Source organism: Doryrhamphus excisus, chromosome 18 (genome assembly GCF_030265055.1).
Source record: "Doryrhamphus excisus isolate RoL2022-K1 chromosome 18, RoL_Dexc_1.0, whole genome shotgun sequence".
In the NCBI taxonomy this organism is placed as follows: Eukaryota; Metazoa; Chordata; class Actinopteri; order Syngnathiformes; family Syngnathidae; genus Doryrhamphus; species Doryrhamphus excisus.
In genome coordinates this window covers 4,239,814-4,256,889 of record NC_080483.1, presented here as the reverse complement: position 1 = coordinate 4,256,889, position 17,076 = coordinate 4,239,814, and the positions used below count along the sequence as shown (strand labels likewise).

The 17,076-nt window shown below is 38.7% G+C and overlaps 1 protein-coding gene across 2 annotated transcripts in view; it reads left to right on the top strand.

Moving 5' to 3' along the window:
• The first annotated feature begins 3,781 nt into the window (after positions 1-3,781).
• Positions 3,782-17,076, top strand: part of LOC131106550 (low-density lipoprotein receptor-related protein 1-like) — a 111,773-nt gene continuing 98,478 nt past the window's right edge. For both annotated transcript variants that reach the window (XM_058055731.1, XM_058055730.1), the window contains exon 1: positions 3,782-4,355. In XM_058055731.1, the coding sequence (XP_057911714.1) occupies positions 4,259-4,355 (97 nt within the window). In that variant the 5' untranslated portion in view covers positions 3,782-4,258. The remainder of the gene's footprint in view (positions 4,356-17,076) is intronic.

Below are 17,076 nucleotides of genomic sequence, written 5' to 3'. Positions count from 1 at the left end.
TATCTGTATGGAATGTGGAAAGCCATCCCTTATGATCAAAAGCATCATGTTACAACTTTGATGCTGCAGATGCTCCAAATCAATACACCACAGCTACTGTACTCCTGTAATAGGAATGAGCACATTAGATGAATAAGAGCAAGCTTTAATGGTGTATTGATGGAGATACAAGAAATGGGCCTTTGACTACATTTCTCTGATTGACTCTGGCAAAATGTAACACTCAATTCAGCAGTAATTATAGTAGTTATTTTTAAAACGCCATAACTGTCCTGAATGTCCTGAACACCCATTTCCATTGATGTTGTATGGTACAAATACTATCATCCACTCGATATGTCTTCTATACAATATTTTTCAATGGACAAAAAATAGGCTTTCTGACCTGAGTACAAAAAAGTTTACGTTGAAATCCATGATAAAACTACGAGTGCTTGTTGCTGATCATAATGGCTTGTATTTTGCTGCCTCCTGCTGGTGGATTGTATTAATTACACTTAATCACACCGGCCACGTTCAAGCCATAAAAAAAGTCAAAGAAATGCCACACTAAAGCTGTCTTGTTACATTTGAAGTACATATATTTCTAGGGACTTAAAGTCACCATATGAGCCTTAGAGGAAACGTATGATGCAATAAAGGCAATGTAAATATGACATAAATGCAGCGGCATTGAGTTACGTCAAGAATTCAAGTCAAGCTAGCTGTATTTTGCTGTATTTATCCACTGTGCTAGCTGTATTTGTCAACTATGCTAGCTGTATTTGTCCACTATGCTAGCTGTATTTGTCAACTATGCTAGCTGTATTTGTCCACTATGCTAGCTGTATTTGTCCACTATGCTAGCTGTATTTGTCCACCATGTTCGCATAGTGTAATCGTGTATTTCCATTCACTGCATTTGTGTTTGAGTTAAATCTGGATTGGGGGGGGGAAACATCTGGCATGACCACATTTGAGAGTACCAAAGAAAGTACTAAAATAAGCAAGAACGTGAAGTGAAATTGCCGACATAAGCTAGTAATTTCTCTTTGTGTAATAAAATCGCTGGCCTCGTTAAAAAGTTTGGGCTGGACACCAAATACTACTTTTTTGGTGGCGGTAGTGAGTTACAGGAAAGTACTCCCCCCTTTCATTCCTTTCACACAAAGAACCCTTTGTTCTATGTAACACTGACATCGTATGGCCGGTAGGTGTCACTGTTGTGCAGCTTTTCACACATACTGTTCCAGATGACGCTGCAGTAATTAATACAAAAGTATAGCGGGCCTCATAGTAAACAAGGAATGGATGTAATTTAATACAGATAGATAGAACAAATATATGTATGAATGTGTATGAACTTTTTTTTTTTCAATTTTTGCAGTTTATTTTTCAATTTCCCAAATATTTCTTACTTTCTTCTTAAATAAACTTTGTAAATTTTTTATGACTTTTTTCACATTAGAACTTCTTCCCCAACCTAATTTATAGAAATTACAACTTTGTTTCGTTTCTCATACTATCAAGCCACAAAAAACACATTATTTTCTTTCTTTTTCCCCATAATATTCTCATAAAATATTGACAATTTTTGTTGTTACAGTATAAGTTTTTATTTTGATTTTATTCTTGTGAAATTACAGCTTTTTTTCTCCATTTCTGCTTTGTTATTTTTTGAAATTTCAAACTATTTCAACTTTCTCTTTGTAAATTTTCTTCTCATGACAATGATTTTATTTTGATTTTATTCTCGTCACATTATAACTTCCGCAACCTGATTTTCCCCAAATTATTGACAATAAACGTTCAAAATATATTCTAATTTAATATCATGCCATTATTCTTGTAAATAATGATTGATTGAATCGATTTTTTCTCATTTGGTTACAACTTTTTTCTCTTAATATTTTGACTTTGTTCTTGTAAAATCATTTTTTGCTGTCGTGGGGGGGGGGGGTTTCTTCTGAAATTCTATCAGAAGAGTTTGTAAGAGTCTCTACTGCCAACAATGTAAATCAAAGTCAATTGAGGTCTACAGAAAACCAGTCCCTACTCTTCCCATCACCCACTAGAACACAAGCTTGGGTGCAATGCACTCTACATAGGAGAGACCAAGCAACCTTTATACAACACATGAGAGCAGTATTTGCAGAGACGGGTCATTCTAATGATGTACAAATTCTGTATCGGGAGGACTGCTAGTTTGAAGGTGTGAAAAAAATCCATATATGTCCATTTAGAGAAGTTCACATCAACCCGACACCAACTATTGCTGATCCTGATAAAAAAAAATAAAGATTTTTTTAAAAGACTGATGGTTGACTTTGTGATTTTGGAAATAATTTCTTGGTTGTGACTATAATCAGAATAAAACACAGACTATTAGGAACTTTTGGATGGCATATGCGTGTGTACAAATCTATTTTTTCCCATTTACGCTTTCATTGCACAATATTGAGACATATATACATAATGCACATAGGAGGCTGTGTTTATTTCATTCATTTGATTGATCATTCAATTGATTTTATTGATTGAGTTAGTTTTTAATTTTTTAATTTTATGATTTAACAAAAACCTTGAAAAAAACAGCAAAAGTGGAAAAATCAGCAGTAATATTACACGAAAAAAGGTATCTATCTATCTAACAATCTAACAAAGCTATTATTTTACAAGAATAACGTCGTAATATTAGGAGGAAAAACGTTAATGTAATTTCAGATATAAAAGGAAAAAGACAATTATAAGTGGTATTATTATATGAAATACAAAACAAAACATAGTTGTCATTTTTGGAAAATTAGGTTGTGGAAACGTTTGGAAAAAATGTTAGGATAATAAGGCCAAAATATTGCGGGAATAAAGATTACAGTAACACATAGTAATGAAAACCACAGCTGTAATTTTATGTCGACAGAGTCAAAGTATTCAGAGAAAAAAGTCACGTTCTAACGAGATTTATTTTCATTCATTCATTCATTCATTTTCTACCGCTTTTTCCTCACGAGGGTCGCGGGGGGTGCTGGAGCCTATCCCAGCTGTCTTCGGGCGAGAGGCGGGGTACACCCCGGACTGGTCGCCAGCCAATCACAGGGCACATATAGACAAACAACCATTCACACTCACATTCATACCTATGGACAATTTGGAGTGGCCAATTAACCTAGCATGTTTTTGGAATGTGGGAGGAAACCGGAGTACCCGGAGAAAACCCACGCATGCACGGGGAGAACATGCAAACTCCACACAGAGATGGCCGAGGGCGGGGACCGAACCCTGGTCTCCTAGCTGTGAGGTCTGCGCACTAACCACCAGACCGCCGTGCCGCCGAGATTTATTTTATTTTATTTTATTTTTTACAATTTTGCAATTTTAAACTTGAAATGTTATGGAGACAAATAATGCAATTTTAGTAGCATAGATTAAAAAAATTCCATGTTATTTTTAAAAACTGGTAACTGACTGTTTTCACATCCTTGAATGATGTCAAATTTGCATAATAGGGAACTAAATAAATGAAGGTTGAATAATTGTGAGTAAACAGTCTCCCCTAGACATAGTAAATGCGTTGATTGCAGTGAATGAATGAACCGAAGAGTACTTATTACTACTATTACTAATACTAATACGAATACTTACCAATAGCAAAGTGAGGCATAATGGAGGTGGATGGAGGTGGATGGAGGTGTCGGGTGCCCGGGAGGAGGAGGGAGGAGGGGGAGGGAGGAGGAGAGAGGAGGTCGGGGAGGGGAGGGCCAGCCGACGTCACTCATCAGACGGCTGGCTGACGGCACTTGGAGCCTCCAGCCTCTCAATCTGTGGCCAGCGGCGGCAGCAGAGGCAGAGGTGGCGGCGTGCAACAACCGGCAGCGTGCAACCTTTTCCAGCAAGCTTTTCGGCTCCGTGCACTCAACCTCATCCTTGGACGAGAAGCGAACCGAACTCAAGGCGGACGAGCTTGCATGATCGGCGGCTCCAGCGAGACAGAAAGCCAGGCTAGCCGAGCCCGCTAGCCTTTGTGAGGGTGGCCGGGCTGTCCGCGCACCCGGGGAGCCTCGAGGCAGCCCCGGGCTGGCTGGGAGAAGACGGAGCCGGAAGCCTCGCGCCTTTGAACCCCTGAGCCTTGACAGTGTTGTGTTTGCACGCAGCAACGGTGGATCTCCAGTGAGGAGCATCCTCTCCCGCCTGTGTGCAGCCTACCAGCCTACCAGCCTACCAGCGTGACAGCACCAGGAGGCGATTGATGACTAATATTCCCTCCAGATAAACCACAACAATGTTGCGCACCGTGGCCAACGTGCTGGCAGCAGGATTGCTCGTGTTGGGAATGCTGCACAGCTCGGACGTGGTGTCTCCATCCAGGGCTGTTGATGGTAAGCAGGCTTCCTGTCTATCACCTGCTGCTCAACATACAGTACCTGCAGCTTGAAGCTGGGTAGCTCTTTTGTTCCCGGGAATATTTGCATATTGCAATATTAGCTTCCACCGAGGCGTCGTTATTAGCAATTGTTTTGAAATGGGAGTGCCAAAATGCAAGCACTTGCTGCGTAATAGCTTTTGTGTTTGTGGACTTTTGAGTGGTGGCGTGGCTTCAAACGACACACTCGGAGCTCTGGACTCATATTTGCTGAACGCTGCACAGCTGAGACGACAGCTTCACCCCACACCTTCCCGGTCACATACTGCATGTCAGGGTTCCTCAACTCCCGGCCCCCGGGCCAAATCTGGCCCAGGTATCACGTCAAACCCTTCCCGCACCCTGTGAGTTCAGTTCGAAAACAGTTTGCTGCTCTCCTGTATAGAGGATCTTTGATTGGCATTTTTGCAGTAGGTTCTTAAAAACGGACTTATAGAGGATCTGACCCGTGTATAATATTGTTTGTGTGCTAGCGAAGGCTACCGTATAGAGCAGGGGTGCTCACACTTTTTCAGCATGCGAGCTACTTTTAAAATGACCGAGTCAAAATGATCTACCCAATACAAAAATGCAAACATCTATTTATTTTCAAATGTATTGAGGATTATTTGTACGTACAATGTATGTTGATGTACCTTACATAACAAAATGAGCCAATATTGCAAAACACACATAATTAACTATTAACATTTTTTGTAATTACCTGAGTTTACTTTGATGACTTGCACTGAATTGAACCAGCCAGGGATGCATAGTCCGGACAGTAGCTGCTGATAGCCAGCCTCAAGCACACTTCCAAATGTTTATCAGTCATGGATAATATCCGTATCATAATATCCGTATAATATTCCATGTCCGTATGGAAGTGATATGTTTTTTGCCTTTTTACTTGGTCCAGTTTTTGCCTTTTTACTTGGTCCAGCTCCTTCACTCATTTTAGTGACCATAAACTTTAGCGAGGGCTTAAAATCTCGCAATTCGCCGACTAGCTTAGCACTTTGCATCGTTGTTTACGCATGAGCGGTGACCTAAAGGTCAAAATTCAGTTGTCATCTGACTGGTTGTCCTGTATGTCAATCAAGTAACGGGGATGGATGATAGGCTGACATCGTAAGTTCTGTTGCACTTAGAGACGTTGTTTGATTTGATTGGTCGCCTGAAGGGCAACATTCAGTTGTCATCTGAATGGCTGCCCTGTATATCAATCAAGTGACGGCATTGATGCTGGGATGATATTTTTTTAATGTCACGCCACGATCGACCAGCGATCGACCAGTACCACCTCCGCGATCGACCGGTGTCTTGGGATTGGGTCTTTGGGATTGGGTGTTCAGATTTATAAGAGTGTAAAAATACGTCTTTGGTATTGAACAAGTTCAAGACAGCAGAATGCTCTTGTGTTGACCAGGATACATATTGCTTGTGTTTTAAAAACATGGGAGCGATGAACATTTTTGCAGCAAATACCAAAAAACGGCAAGGGGTTTTGCAGGGCGTTGTTAAAAACAGCAGAACGCTCTTGTCAGAGAAAGGAACAGTGCACCCCTGCCTCGTCACATAGCCTTCCAACCACCTCTGGCTCTGACCACTGTATTTATTTTTTGTTTTAAAACCTTTCATTTTTGCAGCAGAAAAAGCAGAACAGTGTGATTTTTTTTAGGTCCTTAAATACAGCACCGCATCTTTGAGTAGTGTTTTTGCAGGAAATCCTCAAAAACAGCACACCTGTCGCATAGAAATGTTGCGTTTTCATTCTGGACAAAACATGGAGCTAGAGCAGGGGTGGGCAAATATTTTGACTCGTGGGCCACACTGAGTTAACAAAATTGTCCCGGGGGCCAGAACATATATTTGCTTATAATTTTCCTTAAATTATTCATGTAATTTTATCTGTAAAAGTGTTATACTATCAGCTATATGTTTTATTAGGAGCATTTTAATCATCAGACCACATCAAACTATGTCATTTAATTCTACAGTTTTGTTGTTTTTGTTTTTTTTTTTTTTACTAAAGACATCCGACTTGCAAGTCATGTTGCTAGTTTGTATGTTAAAAGTTGAACTGGCGGGCCGAATTCAAACACTTGGTGGGCCGCATGTGGCCCCCGGGCCGTAGTTTGCCAACCCCTGAGCTAGAGTGTTGTTCTATAGAGATTTGCATTTTTTGCAGTAGGCCCTTAAAACAGCAGTACGCCCCTTTATATGAGGATCTTTGACAAGTGTTTAAAAATAGAAGATCATTCCTGTCGTGTGGAGGATCTTTGACCAGCCTAAGTCTACAGTATTGCTCGTGTGTTAATTCAGGACTATGTCGTCCATTTGGTGAAGTAAAAGTTCAACGTATGGCAGTTTCTTCACGGCTAGGACATTTTTGTTATCCAGGATGAAAACAGCCCCCTGCCCCCGCCCCCGCCACCCTCCTCCCCTTCCCACGACTGACTTTGCACACCTTCACAGACTGGAACAACTTCTGGAAACCATTAAAAGCCTCCCAGTCAGACTCACGCACACCTCTATGTGGCCAGAGAGGAAAAGGGCGATTCGTTAGATTTTTAAAATAGAAACAGAGGGATTTGTTTTCTTTAACATTCCCTATCCCCAGCCACCCTTTCAGTGTCTGAATGAGCAACTTTCAAAAAGTCATTTTTAATGAAATGTAGACTAATGCACACTAATGTTACCTGTAGGAGTTGTAATGGAGCATCCTGCTCCTTTAGTTGGAACTGACTCAACAGCGCCCCCACTGCCTGCAGCCGAGTACTGCACACTTGGCTTCAATTGCTTGAAGAAAAACTTAATCAGCCTTCAGTGCCACACAACTCTGCTATTAACAATGCACCCATTTTATTTTTGATTTTATTTAGCGTGTTTCTTGAGGCCTAACTGTTTGATTGGATGAGTCATCTTGGGCAGTCGGCTGTCCGCTTGAATATTCACTGCGGTTTGTTTCGGGTCAACATGAGAAAAAGGACTTGATACGCTGTGAAAGTGTGTTTTTCTGGCGGATAGTTCCATTATGTGTGACTCATCCTGTTCCATGTCAGCTTCTTCACTGTTACCAAGCAGTGGTAAAACCTCTTTGCAAAAGCTGATACATCACATTCAAAGATTTTCTTGTGTACGTTTTGTTTTGGACTCACTGTGAGTCGTTTTGCCATGTTCTGTACCGTAGCCAGGCATCCCGGGTCACTCACCAGCCGCCCATTGGTTTTAATTGGGTCTAAAGTGCTCTTTGTTTCTCTCGGTGAACAGTCGCAAATTGTTCAGAAAGTGCTGCTAATTGGCGGCTTAGCGGCAAAGACCCTAATGAAGGAATTCACATTGCTTCACCCTATCAAATCACCCTAAAAATGGATTCAAATTTCACTTATTACTTGTTATTTTATCATTTTTGATAGATTTTCCCTAATAACCAAAGCAGCTCTTCTTAAAAGATGCCTTTTATGCAAAATTAACATCTTTAAGGATGTTACAATTTGTCATTCTACAGTTCTCTCTAGAGCAGGGGTGTACAAACAGCGAGGGCCACATCGTGAAGAATTCTCCCCTTTTTGCTGTTTTTAAAAAATATATATAATTATTAAAATATCAGAAACATAATCTAAAATATTTTGGGGATTTTTTGGTAATATTATATTAATACCTTTCCACAAAATGAAATTTTTTAATGATATTTTGACTTTATTCCTGTACAATTACAGCTGTTTGTTTTCTATTTCTGCTGTTACATTTTCCATAATATTTTGACTTTATTCTCATCACATTATTACGTTTTCTGCATTGAAATTTTTCAAACTATATTGGTAATGTATGACAACATTACGACAGTATTCTTGTAAAATTCTGACTTCTCGTTCACTTTTTATCTCTCTTTAATGTTCAGTTTTATTTTTAAATTATAAGTATAATATTATAACTTTTCCCCAATTCAATTTTGATTATCAAAATTTTATGACTTTTATAAAATAACTTACTTTTTTCTTTAACATTTAAACTCTATGCTACTTTATTGTTGTCACATTCCTGTTGATTTTTTTTCCTGGCTTTGTTGTTGTTTTTTGTTTTTGTTGTTAAATTATACTTTTAAAATGTGTTCCATAAAAAGAAATGCCCCTGGGCCACACTTGGGACACCCTTGCTCTAGAATCATTTGATGTGAGAAAAATCATGTTTGAGAGAAGATGCTGTCGTTTGAAGTTACGGGTTTGACGACACATCTTAAAATGCCACCTGGAACTGAAAGCAATTATCTATCTGCCAATCAGCTACAGACATGGGCGCTGTAAGTTTATCTCTTTGATTTTAATCAGCCAATAGTCTAACCAAGCAGGATGCTTCTGTTCAAATGTTAGTGGAATGTTAGCACTGTAGCTCACATGCGCTACGATGATTTTCGAGGTATCGGTATAGTATGTTTCTGGAAATGTAGTCAGATTTCCTAATTGTACGACCTCAGGTGTTTTTAAATAAGTTCCTTCGGTGTTTATTTACAAGCTAGTAAAATGTCATATCTTCGAAGCTCCCTGAACCAAAGACTTTTGATGGACGTTGAGGTTTTGAGTGACATCTTTCACTTTTGAAAGGTGGTGGTTTAACCTCTGCCGTTTTGTGTCACCTTAGAGCCTTATTCAACAATAATATATACAGTCACCGAAAGCAGACTTCGCCACACATCTTCAAACGTAGCCTGGAGTTCTGCCAACTATCCGTCAGTCAGCCACGGACACAAAAGGTGTAAGTTTAATCATTTTGCTTCTCTTCAGTGAATAGGCAAACCTAGCATGAGGCTGTTGCAGCTTATTTAGCGCTTGCCCTGCTGAAAAAACCAGCATAGACCAGCTACCAGCATGACCAGCATATGTTGTGTTTTCCTGCTGGTATGTTGGTCTCCAGAACAATTCACATATTAGTTATTAGTTGGTTAATATTCTGCATGATACGTTGGTAGTGTATTGTCTGTTTTATCCATTTTATCCATTTATTGTGTTGCTGTGTGTGTGTGTGCGTGTGCGTAGTTCTTTTGATACCAGGAGTAGGAATTGTGTGTGACGAGCTAATATGTTTCACACAGGTTGACTGTACTTGAGTGCCATCTAGTGGCTCAAATGTAACATGACACAATGATCTTTTAATGATAACTTTTTTAAAAAGAGAACTCAAAATTATTGAATATCGGTTGATAATACCACCAGCAAAATTTGTTACAGGCCTATTTAGCACCGTGCCAGTGTCGCAAACATTCATATCCTCCTGTCCCACTCCTTAATGTTAAGTTGTTTTATGCGATATAAAGCATCTATTCCATTGGCCGTTGTATATTAACTTAACTTAACATATTATATTAAGTGGATTAAAGTAGCTTCTTTGAGACATATATTTATGTCGTGGACAAACATGGCTCATTAGCAATGAAGCTACATACGCTAGTGTCTAAATTCCAACACAGCCAATAGACTATTGAGGGACCTCTGACATGTCTTAAAAAGTGGTGGAAAATAGTATAACTTAAAATGAACTTACCATCTGTGATTGTGATCTCTTGGCGCTTTACCCCGACGTAACATTTGGCTGCTTTACTTGGGATTCCCACGGATGAAAGGTTCATATTTTGCTGTCTGCAAATATGGAGTGCATTTGGCATCTACGACTTTAACGTTGCATATTTCAGCTTGTACGGTGATTAAAATATCTAAATGTGACACTAAGATTAGTAGCTCCTTTGCATTGCCTCATGATATTGTGTACGTATAATCGAGTACTTTTGGTCAATGAAAATAATAAGTGATGATCATAACCGAGCTACATTATTATGTTGAAGCATCAAATACTTCATGCAAGCCAGGGATTTAATTTGCTCATCACTGTGAATTTTTCAGAAAGATCATCACATTTTTTTTCTTTCATTAAAGAGTTTCAGTGCGGCCTTACTTCTTGTGAAGCTCTTTAAATATCTTTCTAAATGAGAGCTGGATGAAAAACAAATTACAATGGTCGGCTAGCCAAGTAAGTGTTAGCTTAGCGTATACTGTATGCTATAAATGGCTAACTCGATTTGGTTTGTGTGGGAATAAAAATGATTTCAAATGTGATTAAGAAGAAAATATGCATGGTATACCACACAGTGGTGTGAAATGGGTTTTCCCCCTTCCTTTTTGTTGTTTTGCATGTTTGTCACACTTAAATATTTCAGATCATCAAACAAATGTAAATATCAGTCAATGACAACTCAAATAAACACAAAATGCAGTTTTAAAATGAAACACTGCGGGGCAATGCCAGACAAAATGTGGAAGCATAAACGGGGCTGATGGCCTTAAATTAAAGAAAATAATATATATCATGCTAAGTGTTAGCATGCTAACATTAACATAGCAGCATTTCTAGACGTTTTCATAGGTTTTATATTTATTTATTATAACATTAATAACAACTATAATTTCATGTTTAATTTTGTTTTTGGAGGCTATTCGTTAGGAATTCATGCTAGCTTATTCCCTTAAAGCCAACTGACATTTTTCTCTGTAAATACACACTTCCGAAACTGGTTTCAGTCTATTTTAAAAAGAACACGATCAAGAACAAATGCAAAAGTTAAACATAATAATGCACAGGGGGCTGTACGGTGGTTGAGTGGTTAGCACGCTGACCTCACAGCTAGGAGACCCGAGTTCAACCCTACCCGCGGCCATCTCTGTGTGGAGTTTGCATGTTCTCCCCGTGCATGCGTGGCTTTTCTCCGGGTACTCCGGTTTCCTCCCACATTCCAAAAACATGCTAGGTTAATTGGCCACTCCAAATTGTCCATAGGTATGAATGTGAGTGTGAATGGTTGTTTGTCTATATGTGCCCTGTGATTGGCTGGCCACCAGTCCATGGTGTATCCCACCTCTCGCCTTAAGATAGGGATGGGATAGTCTCCAGCACCCCCCGCGACCCTTGTGAGGATAAGGAGTAGAAAATGAATGAATGAATAATGCATAGTTTCCAAAGTAAAGTACAGTATATTAGTACTGCTGCTCTGAACAGGACTGTTTAGCGAGAGCTGTAATTCTTCATATTTGGGTATTTTGAACAAATATTTTTTTTTAAGAAAGACTAATTTGTAAAAAAAAAAAAAAAGCTAAATACATCTTCTTTAACATAATGTTGTCGTATTTGTGGTGTTAAACTTCATGGCATTAATGCTAAAAGGTGCTTCTAATTTTTGCCCCTGTATGCAGGAAAGTCGTGCTTTATTTTGATGCAGCTCTTGCACAGGATATATTTTATGGAACAGTTTGACGTTGGGCTCTTTGGTGGCAACATCCTGGAGACAAATGGTGCCCACAGTTTCAGCTGTATTGGCAGCCTCTGCTTTATCATCTGGACCGAAATACACCCAAACAGGGCACAGAGGCATTTTTCTTCTTGCTCACTTGCCAATTCAACTTCAAGGCGGACCAAACGCTGACACTGCAGCCATGTTCACAAATTGTGTCCAATTGAGAACTGTGTTCAAATAAGTTTGTGTCACCTCCAAATGTCTTGCTTTGTTCATAAATTCATCATCGATATAAATAAATAAATAAATATATATATATATATATATATATATATATATATATATATAAGGCCCCGTTTTTGTGCATCTGGTTTTGTGGGTCTTTCCTGTCCCATGTAAACGAGCCACCACTCACCCCGTCCCTTCCATTACCATGACGACTAAAAGCACCGCTTCCAGAGAAAGTACTGCAGTACAGTGGTAGACTGTACGTCTGTACTTCTCTAAGAGTGTCTAACTGCCAAAACTGAGCATTATTATCTGGAAAGGCAGAATGTTTGATAAAGCTCTCGGATTCCCTGTAGTGTAGGGAATTATAAATGGCTCCACGAACAGATAAAATGCTTTCTATTTTAAGCACCCGCCCGCACAATTCATACATTCATTCACGTCCATTTTATTCTTTCACTGTGGGATATGCCATCCATTTTTCAGTGACAAACCTATGAGGGGGGCAAGGGTAGAACCCCTTCTAGACGAGCATTCATTCCTTGTATGGAAGAATTGAAGCAGACTAACCTGACAGGATGCAGAGCTTCAACAATCGAACACCCTGATAAAAGCTCTCCCAGCTCTTTGTGGACCGACAATGGAGGAGCCTGGCCTTTCAATCGTTTTGACGTATTAATCTTGTTTTTACAGTCCTGTGTCGTGGTGAGATAGCAAAATAAGGTCGTGGAAATATTAACGCCTGTCGGCATGATGGTGTAGGGGACTGGGAACCAAAATGCTGGATTCGCGGGGAATGAATTGTGTGGGATTGATTAAGTAGTGAATAGCAGGGGTGTTGAGATTCACTCCATGACAATGACGATGGGACACGTTTTTAACAAAAGTACAATAAAAGTACGATAATGGAAAAAATATTTTAAAACTGACAATATATTTCAATCTACTTAGTATCTATCTTCTATTATTTTACATACATTCTGTCTATCACCCCACCGAGACAAATAGACTGTATTACTGAGAAACGGGCTCACTCCGTTCATGCATTTGTTCTTTGGAACAAAGAACACTGTTCTTTGGACAGTGTAGGATATTACATACCATCACAACATATTTGGATGCATCTTCTGAATGCCTTACATTTGTGTTTGACTTCATTTAGCCATTTTTATGCTTGAAAATGCTTCATTTATGTATTCAATGATTTATTAATTATTCATGAACATATTTTAGAAAAACCATAAAGTGACATCACAAAATGTAGCGAGATGTTTGTATATAATAATTATTCATTGTGAATAATACGAAAAATACATTGTCATTCGAACACAATAAATGGTCACTGCTTTGTGGTTGGCTATGACTATTATTAGTGACAAAAATGCATATTTGAGCAAATTGTACATATATTTTGCTCAAATTAAGCATTTCCAAGCATAAAAATGACCAAATAAATTTCAGTACAAATCCAGAGTATGTGACTCTATGGGTGTTATTTCATGTCTAGATGGTTGTCATAATATTGAAATATATATTTAAAGACCATAAACAGATCTTTTATGGTATAACTACGTAAATATTCAATTCATAAAGATGGAGCCTACTTTGCGAAAATTCACTTATCACTGTCCGGTCTGGAACCAATCAACCCCCATAGACGGGGGATTAGTGTATGCCGTTGAATTAATGGGATTGGTCCTCTGCATGCAATACAGAGAGCAGCTGATAAATAAAAAGATATTAAAGATATATTATATATCGTATATATAAAGGGCAACCTTCAATTACTTGTAATTAATTTCAACTCAACGTTCTTGGTAGGGTCCGTTGCCCTGCTAATATTCTGGTAATATATAAAATATGCTACCTCTTCCTTCAGTGAACATTATCCCTGCTTCATGGCGCGCATGCGTCACACGCGGAGTTGAAACCTGCACTGGTCTCATGAAAAGGCCCGAAAGAATTTCATATAATCTTCTTTAGCATGTTTCCCCTCAACGGCATGTTAAGTAGGCTTAATTGTCATTCTTCTCCCACTGCAGCTATGTGCGGCGTGCGCTGTGGAGATGGCGTGGTGGGGGGATTTATCTAAACTGACTACGTTATAATTGTGGAGGGTCTTCTTTTCATATTCCCCATGTCTCGCTTTCCCCCCTCACTGAATTTCATTTCACGTGAAAGTCACAGTGGAAAAGGCCAGAGAAAAAGGATGAAAAATAGAAACAAAAACCAACCCACAACAGAGAAGGTGACAAAAAACTATTTACTTATATTACTTAAATTACTTCGGTCTTCTCTTCTGGCTTCCCTCACATTCACGTAGTAAAATAGCTATTTACGGCTCTTTACATACCGATTTTAACATTATTAGAGCCCTGTAGACGTGAAATAACATGCCTGTAGTCACCATTATGCTCCTGTTACTAAAAGGGAGCTACTATACGTATATAGTAGACATAATAACACACATATAAGACAGAAATAAGACTCATGCTCATGTGTGTTGCTGTAAATGTGTTTAAGGATTATTGTGCCTGTTGTGAGATGATTCAAAACATTTGTATAATCATTTTTATGCTTGAACATGCTTACATCATTCAATGCCAGCCATTTTTCAAAAGACCTCCTGTCCACTACTGGCCATTTTAGAGGATTTTGACTGATCTTTCAAACATTTCACACAAAAGAAAGATTCGACTTGTCTTTCAACGGTTCAAAATAGTTTGTTTCTATCTTTTTCTGTTCTGTAGGAATAAGCAGTAGAACAAGGAAAACAGCGTTTTGGGAAAGGATGCATTTTAAGCACAACTACGACTTTGACACAAATTTTGCCATATATATTTTGCCAAAATATCAACATCTTTTGTCTAATATAAGAGTGTTAAGATGACCATGGGGGGTCATGACAACTTAGTTGTTTTTTTTTACATGACAGTAACATTTTGTGTACAATACTGCAGCATGACCTACAGTATTTACAGTTTTCACATTTGGAACTGTACTGTGTAAACGTGTGTGCGCATGGTAAAATTTCCGTTCAGTTGTATAACCTTATACATGCTACACTCCTCCATGCCTTCCTACTCCCTGCTTGCTGTGGAATGTGTTATTACATAGGAAAGATGCCGAGCTCTTCTAAAATGCACTTCTGTTACCCTGTGGCTATTTTTAAGGCTCAAAACTCAACTAAACATGATTGTGTCCTCACCTCTTTTTGACTCTTGTGCAACAAAAACATTAAAGATGTATACTGTAAATATGTCTTTGGTTGCGAATTTGCTTAAGTATGTATATTTTTATGCATATTCAACATGTTAAACACCATCCTATGCAGGTTCTGTTTGAATCTTTATTTGCTATCCTTGAGCTCATTTTTTCTATCTTTTTTTTTTTTTTACAGCTTGCACAATCTCTGAAGAAATGCTTTATTTAACAGGCACAGCTGGGGCCCTCTTCTTCTGTGTTTTGTAACATGACAAATAGGAAAACTTGTCTTCCCAGCCCTCTTGTGGGTCTCACTCTCTCCCGTTACAAAATCTCGGATGACTTCATGCCTGTGTTGCGGTGGAGGATGAAGAAGTGGTCGAGTGCAGCCCAACAGGCTGGAATCCATGTTTTTAAGAGCGCTGTTGTGTTTTTTGGGGCGTGAAAAAGGACAAATATGAGCCAATATTTTCCAGTGGAGCCAAACCTGATTATGATTATGATATTTATGAGCAGCTGTGTTGGGGTAGCATTTGTGTGGACTTGTTGATTGATCCTTCTCCTCAAATATTCTTGGAAGGGTAAACAGGACAGCAGGATTATCATCTCCTTGAGAAAGCCTTCCAGTGTTTTGCTCATGAAAGTACGCCCTACGCCCTTTAGTAGACTAAACTAAAGATGGGCTTTTATACCCAAGCAGACATTGCAAGGAGTCTGTGAACTTGTTTTCAGCAAGCTCGCCGCGCTGTTACCTTGGCCGGCACGACCACCTGGTGTTTTGCTGTGTCCTGGTTTATTCTGGTCAAAACTTCAGGATGAATCACTAAATCTTTAGTGGAGAGAGGATCTCGTACAGACACCCGCCTCAAGATGTTTGTTGTGTCTCCATGGAATCAGGAGAAGTGGCGAGAGACGCCTTATCTTCCTGTTAAATATGACAACTTCCATAATACCCGGAGATCATACAGTAGTATGTGTGGCCTTGACTCGAGGCACAATTTTGATGACTCTGGATGAGACTTGACAACGTCATCAAGACTTGCAGCTTGAGTTGGATTTGACATCAATGACTCGACTCGGACTTTAGTGTGATGACTTGAAAGCTTGAGATTTCCAGTGAATGTGTTGACTCACATTTCCAGCAATATATAATTCCAGCAAAATATAATATAATATAATATAATTTATATATATATATATATATATATATATATATATATATATATATATATACATACATACTCACCTCTTTTTGACTCTTGTGCAACAAAAACATAAAAGATGTATACTGTAAATATGTCTTTGCTAGCGAAATTGCTTAAGTGTGTATATTTTTATGCATATTCAACATGTTAAACACCATCCTATGCAGGTTCTGTTTGAATCTTTATTTGCCATCCTTGAGCTCTTTTTTCTATCTATCTATCTTTTTTATTTTTTACAGCTTGCACAATCTCTGAATATATAAATTTAAATAAAAAAATATATCACGTCTTATTAAATTGTCCTTCTGAGCACTTTGGGCCGGGTGTAATAATACTTAATACATTAATAATAAATGAAATGAAAACGGACCTTTTTCGCCAGAAGCTTGAAATCCAAAGAAATACAGCTTAAATAGGTGCAGATTCTGGAAGATCTAGAAAGCTTTCTGTGGTGACTATTGTGTGTAGCTGCTCTATTGGAGCCCACAACTCAATACAAAGGGCCTTGAACATGTCCTATACGGCTATTAACATTATCTAAACATTGTTATAAGACACTACCAAGTCAGCTGTGGTTTCTCTTTCAAATTTGTGCCAAGATGCGCATGACATTTCATGTGAACAGACATTTTTTTTAACCAGTGAAGTGAAGGAAATGTGCAACAGCATGATGTCAGCCATGTTTGGCGACTTGATGATACGCGGGCAAACATACATTTCTTTAACATTGTCATTCGAGTTTGCCAGATGAATGAGTTACGCATAATGTTTTGTGGTCG